We start from the raw sequence: 10,611 nt of genomic DNA on the forward strand, positions 1-10,611 counted from the left end.
AGGAGCTGAACAAGATCACAAAAAATAATTTTTTGAAGTGCTTCGAGGATTGGAAAAAACGTTGGCACAAGTGTATAATATCTGATGGGGATTACTTTGAAGGGGACAAAATAGATATTCATGAATAAATAAATAATTTTTGAAAAAACACAAAATTTGCGATACTTTTTGAACAGACCTCGTAAGTAATGTTGACAATAACTCGATCACAAGAGTGCGATTAGCTTAGCATAAGTGTATTAGGTTACCGTTCTAAGAATCGTAGATTCAAATCAAACGCGGCGATGCGTTTTTCAATAATTATTTGTAGTTAATAAGACAAGAATATAGGTATGCAACCAGTAAATAATAAATTGAATTAGAAAAATAAAAGTATAATACGAGGTCTGGCTATTAAATAACGAGACTGCGCGCACAGAAGGCATCCTAGAGGGGTAGGGTGGGAAACGAATGCAGCGTTGGATAGCTGGAAGTGTCTACTATTCCAGTACGAAAACACGTTTTTGTCGCAGTAGTAGTATTTTTTCTATAGAGGTTAGAAACGAACTTGTTTTTTTCTCGTGCCGATAACAATGTGTGACGAAAAACACGAGCAACGGATCAATGTGAAATTTCTCGTTAAATTAAAAAAAACTCCGACTGAGTGCTATAAGTTGTTGAAAGAGGCCTATGGTGAGAATTCTCTATCTCGTGCGCGTGTTTTCGAATGGTATACATAAACGGTTTTCTGAAGGCCGAGAGAGCACCGAAGATGACCTGATGACAACGTCCAGGTCGACCTGTCTGTTTCAACTCCGCAAACAGTGACCAAAATCAATGAAATGACTGAATGGGTTCCAGAAGGTCAAACTGTAAACCAAACTTACTATTTGACAGTTTTGGCAACACTGCGAAAACGAGTTCGTAAGAAACGGCCGGAGTTGTGGAAAACAAGTCGTGGATCTTACACCAGGATAACGCACCTGCCCATAACGCGCTGTCTGTGAAGCGTTATTTAGCCGCTAGAGGCACTCCAGTGCTCGAACACGCGCCGTACTCGCCTGATTTAACACCCTGTGACTTTTTCGTGTTTCCGAAGATCAAGTCTGCCTTAAAAGGAATCCGGTTCGAGTCGATGGAAAAGGTGAAGCAAAAATCGGCGGAGCTCCTAAATGCTTTTACAAAAGAAGACTTCCAGCATTGACCAATGGAAAAAACGAATGGAACGGTGTGTGGCGAGGGGAGGGGAGTACATTGAAGGAGAGCATTTAATTGTAGAATAATTTTTAAAATAAAACTTTTTCATAAGCAGTCTCGTTATTTAATAGCCAGACCTCGTATTATAACAATAACAGAAATTATTTTATTTTTTTTTTTTTAAGTACGAAGCGCCTACTGATCCGAGTGTTAAGATGTTGAACTACTATATAATATACACTCATTTAAATTGAATTAATTTTCAGAAATAATAATTGCGTACCGATAAGATTATCGAACATTCACACAATCAATCTAAAACAAATAATCCCCCCAAAAATTTCCCAAATCTTAAAAAACTGTAATAAACTTGTTGCGAAAAATATTGTCTCGACCGGACAATTGAATTATCGGCACGCAATTATTATTTCTAAAAATTAATTCAATTTAAATGAGTGTATATTATATAGTAGTTCAACATCTTAACACTCGGACCGGTAGGCGCTTCGTACTTTAAAGTTTAATATAAATGGTTTATTTCCAATCATATTATTTATACACGCTCGCCTATACATGCGTAACTCTCTATACATATCGGTTATTATGAAGAATGTTACTAAGGTCTCGATAATCTTATTGGCGCGTAATTATTATTTCTGAAAATTAATTCAATTTAAATGAATATATATTATAGTTCAACACATCTTAACACTCGGACCGGTAGGCGCTTCGTACTTTAAAGTTTTAATATAAACGATCTGTTTTCCAATCAAATTATTTTTTTTTGTTAAAGTACAACGGTTAATCAAATGAATTCGTTAATTTTCGAGACTTTTTATGTTACATTAACTATAATGACTTTCAAAAGAAACAAATATTTTGTTAAACTAAAGCGTCTTCACACTCAATATATTTTGTAAATACTTGAACAAGCAAGAAAGATAGTTTATTCAACTTAAATTATCACGAAATAATCAAAATATTTCATTTCATTAAAAAGATATTGTATCACATCAAATAAATATAAAGTTCAATCTACTATCTACAATATTTGGTCACTCCTATTATTATGTTTAGTCAAATAAAACGTACAAAATTTCACGATAATATTGTGTATACAAATTTCAACCGTAAAAAAGTTGAGCGTAAACGATATATGATTATTTTAAACATAAATTTGATTGTTCTATTATTTGTTTATTTGATATATCCTTTTTTTGTCTCAATTAACGCTATTTAATGAATTATCAAAATAAGTTTCTATTCAATTAAATATATTCTAAAATCAAATAAACCTTTTTCCTGCAATAACTCAGTTTAGTTGAGCCAAACTTAAAATCGTTATAAAATAATTGCACAAAATACTTTGCTCTTATTACATTGATATTTATTTGCACGTATTCGACCTCAGCATTTTGTTGAATCAAATTTTTTTCTCAGTGTACTATAATATTTTATTGGGTTGTTCGGAAAGTAATTTCGTTTTTTCCCAACAGAGGACTTAATTGTATTTTTTCACAGCCAACTTCACACTTAAGCCGCATAATCATTATATATTTTGACAGCTGATATAGCAAGGCTTGCTTGTGAAAAAAGTTCGATTGATTCTACGCAGTAGTTTTTGGTTGGTGCCCTATCAAATATGGAAAGTGAAAAGCAGCATTTTCGGCATATTTTACTTTTTTACTATCGAAAAGGTAAAAATGCTGTTCAAGCAAGAAAAAAATTATCCGATGTGTATGGAGAAGATGTATTGACAGAACGCCAGTGCCAAAACTGGTTTGCAAAATTTCGATCCGGCAATTTTGATGTTGAAGATGCACCACGTTCTGGAAGGCCAGTTGAAGCTGATGAAGACACAATAAAGGCATTAATTGATGCAAACCGGCGAATAACAACTCGTGAGATCGCTGAGAGATTAAATTTATCGAATTCGACCGTTCATGATCATTTGAAACGCCTAGGTTTAATCTCAAAGCTCGACATATGGGTTCCTCATGTTCTTTCGGAAAGAAATTTGTGCCGTCGCATTGACGTCTGTGATTTGCTTCTCAAACGTCAAGAAAATGATCCATTTTTGAAGCGCATCATCACTGGGGACGAGAAATGGGTTGTCTACAACAATGTTAAACGCAAGAGATCATGGAGTAAAAAAGATGAACCGGCTCAAAGCACTTCGAAATCCGATATTCATCAAAAAAAGGTGATGCTATCTGTTTGGTGGGATTTCAAAGGAATCGTTTTTTTGAGTTTCTACCGGACAACACAACGATCAATTATGAAGTGTACTGTCATCAACTGGACAAATTGAATGATTCATTTAAACAGAAAAGGTCAGAATTGATCAATAGAAAAGGTATAGTGTTCCACCAAGATAATGCGAGACCTCATACAAGTTTGGTAACTCGCCAAAAACTTTTACAGCTTGGATGGGATATACTGCCCACCATATTCTCCAGATCTGGCACCTTCTGATTATTATTTGTTCCGGTCTCTACAAAATTTTTTAGACGGTAAAACCTTTACTTCAAATGAGGAAGTCAAAAATCACCTGGATCAGTTTTTTGCCAGCAAAGAACAAAAATTTTATGAGCGTGAAATCATGCTACTGCCAGAAAGATGGCAAAAGGTATTGGACCAGAATGAACAATATATAATTCAATAAAATATTTATTCACTATAAGAAAATCGTCTTTTATTTTCATTAAAAAAAACGAAATTACTTTCCGAACAACCTAATATTATCCTATGATTTTGTTTTATTTTTATTTTTGTTTTATCTAAAAAGATATTTACAAAAATATCTTCTCTTACATATAGAATAAAACTATTAATTGTGGACCACTCTTTAAAAAAAAAAATCATGTGTTTTTTTATTCAAAATAATATCAAATAATTAATAAAATGTTTAATAATTATAATTATAATTATAAAGATCACGTTATGGATAATTTTATTTCATTTCATTACATTTTATATATTTTAATTCGAATTAAATAAAGTATAAGTAATTATCCATATTTAAGTTTCATGTACTAACTGCGGATCTATTCACTAAATGCTTTATTCTTTTTTATGGCATTATTACATCCCATAAGAATAATAAAAGATTTGCGCATGCATACGTAATATACAGGATGTCTCAAAATGATCTCCAAATATTTCGTGTGCACAATTATGATAAACCGGGGCCCTTTAAAATGATTGAAGTGATTTTGAGAAGTATTTGGAAGCAGAAATACGAAAAAAGAATAAAAACATTTTCTAAGCAACAGATACCAAAATAACTAACAATTAAACAGAAAAATAAAGAAGACTTCGCGGTAATTATAATATTTAGATTAAGGAACACCCTGCTGATAACTTTGACTTTGACATATGTTGTCAAGATCATGACCCTGAGTGATCTCCGACAGGTTTTAGGTGGCGATTGTCCTTCGTTAAAAAGTTATTAACAAACAAAATTTTTTTAATAACGTTTTATTTCTACTACATTTTTCACCCGAAGCGACTCTCACTCCCCTCCCCCTTACAAGAGGCGCACGACTTTCAGTAGAATATTTTAAAGAAATACTCGTATTATATAGTTGTATTATAGTATATACCCATGAGTATATAATAATCTAACCCTAACCTAACTACCATGGTTGGATTAGGGTGAGGTTATTATATACCATTAAACGTTCCGAATATTTTTGAGTATTTTTGAAAAATATAGTAGAAATAAACCGTTATTTTTAAAACTTTTTTTGTTAATACTACTTTTAATATAACTTTAATAACGTTAATAAAACTTTTAATAAACATTTAATATAACGTAAATAAAACTTTAATAAAACTTTTTAACGAAGGACGACCGCCATCTAAAATTATTTTTCTCGTATTCCTATCTACAAATGCTTCTCAAAATCACTTTCATTTTGAGGAGCCCCGGTTATGATAATTGTGACCGTGTGTTGATAGAGCAGACTAAACTAAGTCTTCTGCCATACCTACTGGCAATTATCGCAATAGTAAATAAGGTATTTATTATTAAAAATCGCCGAATTGGTTTTCAATAATTTTTTACTCAAGTTATCAATTATCAACTTTACAAAAAAACAATAAGTAATAAAAATTATTTATTTTCTTTTCATAGAGTTCTGAGAATTTTTTCAGAATTTTTTAGTATCGCATTTTCTCATGTTGGTAAAAATAGTGGTCAATAAGAAAATGCAGTATTAAAAAATTGTTAAGAAGATTTTTAAAAAATTCTTAGAACTCTACGAGAAGAAATTAAACAATTTTTGTCTTTTGAGCAAAAAGTATTGAATATTTTATATGCTGATAAAACGGACTAAACTAAGTTGAAAGGTCCTCTATTATTTTGCAATTTTTGCATTAAGTTGACAAGATATTAATTACCAAAAATTGCCGAATATTGGTTTTCAATTTTTGGTAAATGTTTACTTTTATATATTCAGCCCCAAATGACCTACTAATCTTGACCTTGATCCTTAAAAGTCGAAGCTATTAACCTTTTCTGTCGCTCGTTATTCATTAAAAAGTTGTTAACAGAAAAATTTTTATGAATAGCACACAATTTTTAAACACAAAATACATATTTTAATAGTATTTTTCCTTAATAGGGGGCTTTAAAAACAAATTCTCTGGAAAAGGTTGACCTCCTTAAGGGTTAAGCTCGATGTTAAGGTTAATTAGAGGTCATTTGGGAAAGATAAATATTTACCTAATTTTTTACTCAATAACTATTAACTTTACAAAAAGAAACTGCAAAAGACAAAAATAAATTTCTTTTTCATAGAACTCTAAGAATTTTTTTAGAATTTTTTATCAACTATTTAATACTGCATTTTCTTATTTTTATTAATATGAGAAAATACGATATTAAAAATTCCGAAAAAATTCTTAAAAAATTCTTATATATTTATGGAAAACTAATAACTTTTGTCTCCCGTTGTTTTTCTGTAAAGTTGATAGTATTTAAATAAAAATTATTCAAAACCAATATTCAGCGATTTTTAGTAATTAACCCTATGTTATTTTTGATTACCTTCCTTATAACACCAGGATTTGGTTGTGAAACCCTACAACTTTATCACACTATATCTCTGAACTGAATACATATTTTTTAGCTCAGAACGTATGAAATTTATACTTCAAAGTCAGACAAAGATAGATAAATATAAATCAAATAAATATTTTATTTTTTATTAATTATAATGTTTCAAAAAAATTTTATTAGAAAAATTTACAAAAATGACTACTTTAGATAACAAATTTTCAAATTTTTAAATTTAATGTTTAAGAAAAAACCCGTAAGATTTTTTTAGTTGACCCTTTGTATTAACAAAAAAAAAATAGTATGATATGAATTGCTCAAAAAGATATAATTATATGAACTGTCGAAAATCGACATTTTTGAAGAATCTACATATTTTAAGTTTACAATTAAAAAATAAAATTTTATTATTTAAACAATATAAAAGAGTAATAATGTAAGTAGATAAAGGATTGTACATGTATAAGTATTATTATAGCATGTTATTATAGCAATTAAGTTTATTTAGATTTAGGTTAGAGGATGATGCAACACTCGCTCTAAAGCAATAAATCCGCCCCGGCCGAGCGATCTCCGAAGACTGACAGAAATTATAAAATTTCAACTACTATATTTATTATATTGAAATATAATTCTTTTTAGTTCCACATTTTTGTGTACTTACTTTTATACTATCGAAAATTTAGTAAACGTATATTTAATAAAAAATAAAGGAATACCCAAAACGCCGAAAATTTACAAACTAATCACATGTGGATCTCAAGAACCCTCTTTTTTTGTGCACTCCCACATCAAGAATAACGCAAAAAAATCCTTGCAGAGTTATCATATAAACGGACAGTTAAAGTTTTTTTTTAGCCTTAATCCAGGTCTTTACATTATATTATGAAAAAGTTACTGCAATGTAAAAAACGCACAGAGTACGTTGAACCCATGAATATCATAACAGGGATAATATCTTATTAACTATTGCAAAAATTGCAAAATGGACATTTTGATTCAGTTTAGTCTCATCTACCTTTTTGTGAATTGCTAGAGTCTCGCCGGATACTCTACATAATATTGATCATAAGAAAAGTATTGTAACATGTAACCTTTAAAAGACATTACATAAATTTATTTGATACTATATACTCATTTGTGTATAATAAAACAATAGCAAGTTATTTTAATTTTTATTAAAATCTAGATTTTGTAATTAGACTTTTATTTCGCCTAACCCTCTCAATTGTGGATCATGATACAATTTTAACAGATTAAAATTTATTTAAAATTGGTAACAATTAAAAATCAATGAATAATTTAAAATTACAATAAAAATAAATGAAAATTAAACGTTTAACAATAACAACTAATTAAATTATCAATAATAACATTTTTTGCATATAGACATGTAGATATACATTTTATATTCTATTTCGATACTTAAAACAAATAAATCTTATCGGAATGGCATCATTTGTAAGACTTGACAAGTTTTTAAATATTTTTATAATAAATTTACACAATAAAAGTACTATTAGGTGCCATTACACAAAGCACGGAAATGCAGAAACATGGAAGACAAAATTAACTAAACTTTACTGTAGATTTCTGCATTTATTCTTTATCTAAATGCCAAAGTAAAACAAATGCTAAAGAACCTTATGATATACATCATATATATTGTATATTAAATGAAAAATACTTTAATAATTTAAACATAAAAAGTAATTCGGAATTAGTGCTTGATCCACATCTAGTGCTTTTATTCTAATTATGCGTACTAAAAATCTTCTTTTATTGTAATTGAAATATTTAAAAAGTTTCTTTTATTTTACAGGATGCTCCACCGAATTATGAGAATGTTGACTTGTCATTTTCCTATATAAGCAAAGATTGCACAGGATTAAGGTATACATTCATCACGTTTCGTAAATCAATACAAGTAAATTATTTTATACCTAAAAAACTATTAATCTTAAATTTTATAATTTGGTAGACATGTAGGAGTCTACGCGCTTTTCCATCAAAATTTATTGGGAGCAAATCATATATGCAGACATCAATTATTTAGTCCCGCTATTGATAAACTTATAGCGTAAGTTTAATGTAACAACAAGTAACCATAATTCTCTCTCGGAAACTCTAGCAATTTATATTTTTAATTTTTTATCTATATATGTAGAAAAAACGGTTTTGCTGAAATATCTAAAAATTTAGATAGTAATCGGAAATAATAGAGATCGAAAACGTATAATTCTAATAGAAATGGAAAAAGTTATTTAATAAGTGTCCTCTGAAAATAATTTTGTTGGACCGCTTCAAATAGTTATGCAGAATGTTCAAGTTAGTTGCTGAGATATCAAAACTTTTTGCAGCAGTATCATCATGCTTGAGCTACATAATTATTTTGACGATCCAACAAAATTATTTTCAATTAAGGAAAAGCTATCTGAAACAGCCTATTAGGAACTAGCACCATAAATGTTGTGTTTAAGGTGATCCTAAAGTGAAGTCCGAACTTTAACGAAATTGCTGTTTCGATAAAATGTGACATGGACACATCTTTACGTACTACATCAATATCTCATATACATATACGGTAGGATTGGGTATGAGCACTATAGGTAATGAGCATCCTTTATATTTCTACAACGATTGGTACTACCCAGCAAACATGACTTGGCACTGTTATATAATTTTTTTATCATTATTCGCATGGCTCTGTTTATAACAACAAGACAGCTTTATGCCGTAAACGAGATATCTTGACATAAATATAGTAATTTTGTTACATGTCTTTGTTACATATTTAGCACATAACATAATTAAATTAAACGTAATTAAGTTACATCCATGTGATATATAGATAAATATATATATATATATATATATATATATATATATATATATACAACGGCACCACAAGACCTTTATACCGAATCGTGAGAAACGCTTATGGTATATATGATTGTGTGTCGTGTCGATTTTTCCTTTATAGATATATTTTAAAGATATTTAATTCTAAATTTATAGAACTTTATATTACAAGTGAAGATATTACAAGTTGAAGATATAATCTTATTCTGTAGTTATTCTCTTTTAAATTGAGACATTTTCGTATAAGGCAGCAATTTAAAAATCGTTAATATAAAGTAATCATTTAAGTTTGTTCTCATGAAGTTCATTTAAACTGATCGCATAGTTTACAAGAAATTTATATTCTTCAATGAAAAAGACTAGACTATATGTCAAATGAATGCGTGTACATCAAATGAGCATCTTATAACTTTTATTTTGTCATTTTTAAATTATAATATTTAAAATGAGTAGTAACATATAAAATTAACAATAATTAGGTATAATGGCATAAGATATTGTTAGTAATCTTTTTAGGTACCGTTTATTCCTCTTTACACGGAAAAATTTGAACATTTTAATAAAATCAGGGTATCTTTATAGTTCTAATAAAATGGGCAAATACTCGTATATAAAAGTACTGAAGGATATTTGTCCCCATACATCGAAGAGCAATGTAGTCTATAAGATATAGTGTAATAATTGTGATGCGTCATATGTTGGACAGACGGGCAGACAATTAAAAATCAGAATTACAGAACATCGTAATCATATTAGACATAACACTTCTGTCCGTTCTGTCATAACGGAGCACAGGCTAGTATGATCACGATTTTCAATGGTATAAGGTTAAAATTTTAGATGAAGAGCCTTGCTATAGGAAACGCTTAAATTTCCGTTGCTTAATATTAAGAAGCAGAAAAACAGTTTGAATTTACAAACTGATACTAAAGGTCTTCATAAGGCATACATATCTATTGTAAATAAAGTTTAACTTTTTGATACTGTACGGTCCGTCTCTTCTCTCAGTCCATGGTGATCTGTATCAGCGAGCGTACAAAACAATCGACACACAATGTCCGTCTTTCACGTCTGTGTTTCATTTGTCTTTATATATTCCAATGGCTATTTTCTATACTTATATGGACACACTTGTTTGAGTAATTTACACATGTTTCGGTGAATTTTTATTCCTGATTAGAATTCCGGTATGTTAATTTATTTACATTTTATTCTTTCGTAAGAAGTCTTTTTACTTTTGTTATATTTACTAGAACTTTTCCAAGAGATATGATACACTTTTGACTGTTCAATCATACGTGAATCGAGTTCTATTGGGTTGTTCGGAAAGTAATTTCGTTTTTTCCCAACAGAGGACTTTTGTATTTTTTCACAGCCAAGCCGCATAATCATTATATATTTTGACAGCTGATATAGCAAGGCTTGCTTGTGAAAAAAGTTCGATTGATTCTACGCAGTAGTTTTTGGTTGGTGCCCTATCAAATATGAAAGTGAAAAGCAGCATTTTCGGC

The 10,611-nt window shown here is 29.6% G+C and overlaps 1 protein-coding gene across 1 annotated transcript in view; it reads left to right on the forward strand.

The window, feature by feature from the left end:
- LOC108746714 (UDP-glucuronosyltransferase 2C1-like) overlaps positions 1-10,611 on the forward strand; it is a 130,035-nt gene that overhangs the window by 16,707 nt on the left and 102,717 nt on the right. Inside the window, exons 2-3 of the mRNA XM_018483646.1 lie at positions 8,061-8,131; positions 8,220-8,318. Coding sequence (XP_018339148.1) covers positions 8,061-8,131; positions 8,220-8,318 — 170 coding nt within the window. The remainder of the gene's footprint in view (positions 1-8,060; positions 8,132-8,219; positions 8,319-10,611) is intronic.

This window comes from Trachymyrmex septentrionalis, unplaced genomic scaffold, assembly GCF_001594115.1.
Source record: "Trachymyrmex septentrionalis isolate Tsep2-gDNA-1 unplaced genomic scaffold, Tsep1.0 scaffold189, whole genome shotgun sequence".
Taxonomy (NCBI): Eukaryota; Metazoa; Arthropoda; class Insecta; order Hymenoptera; family Formicidae; genus Trachymyrmex; species Trachymyrmex septentrionalis.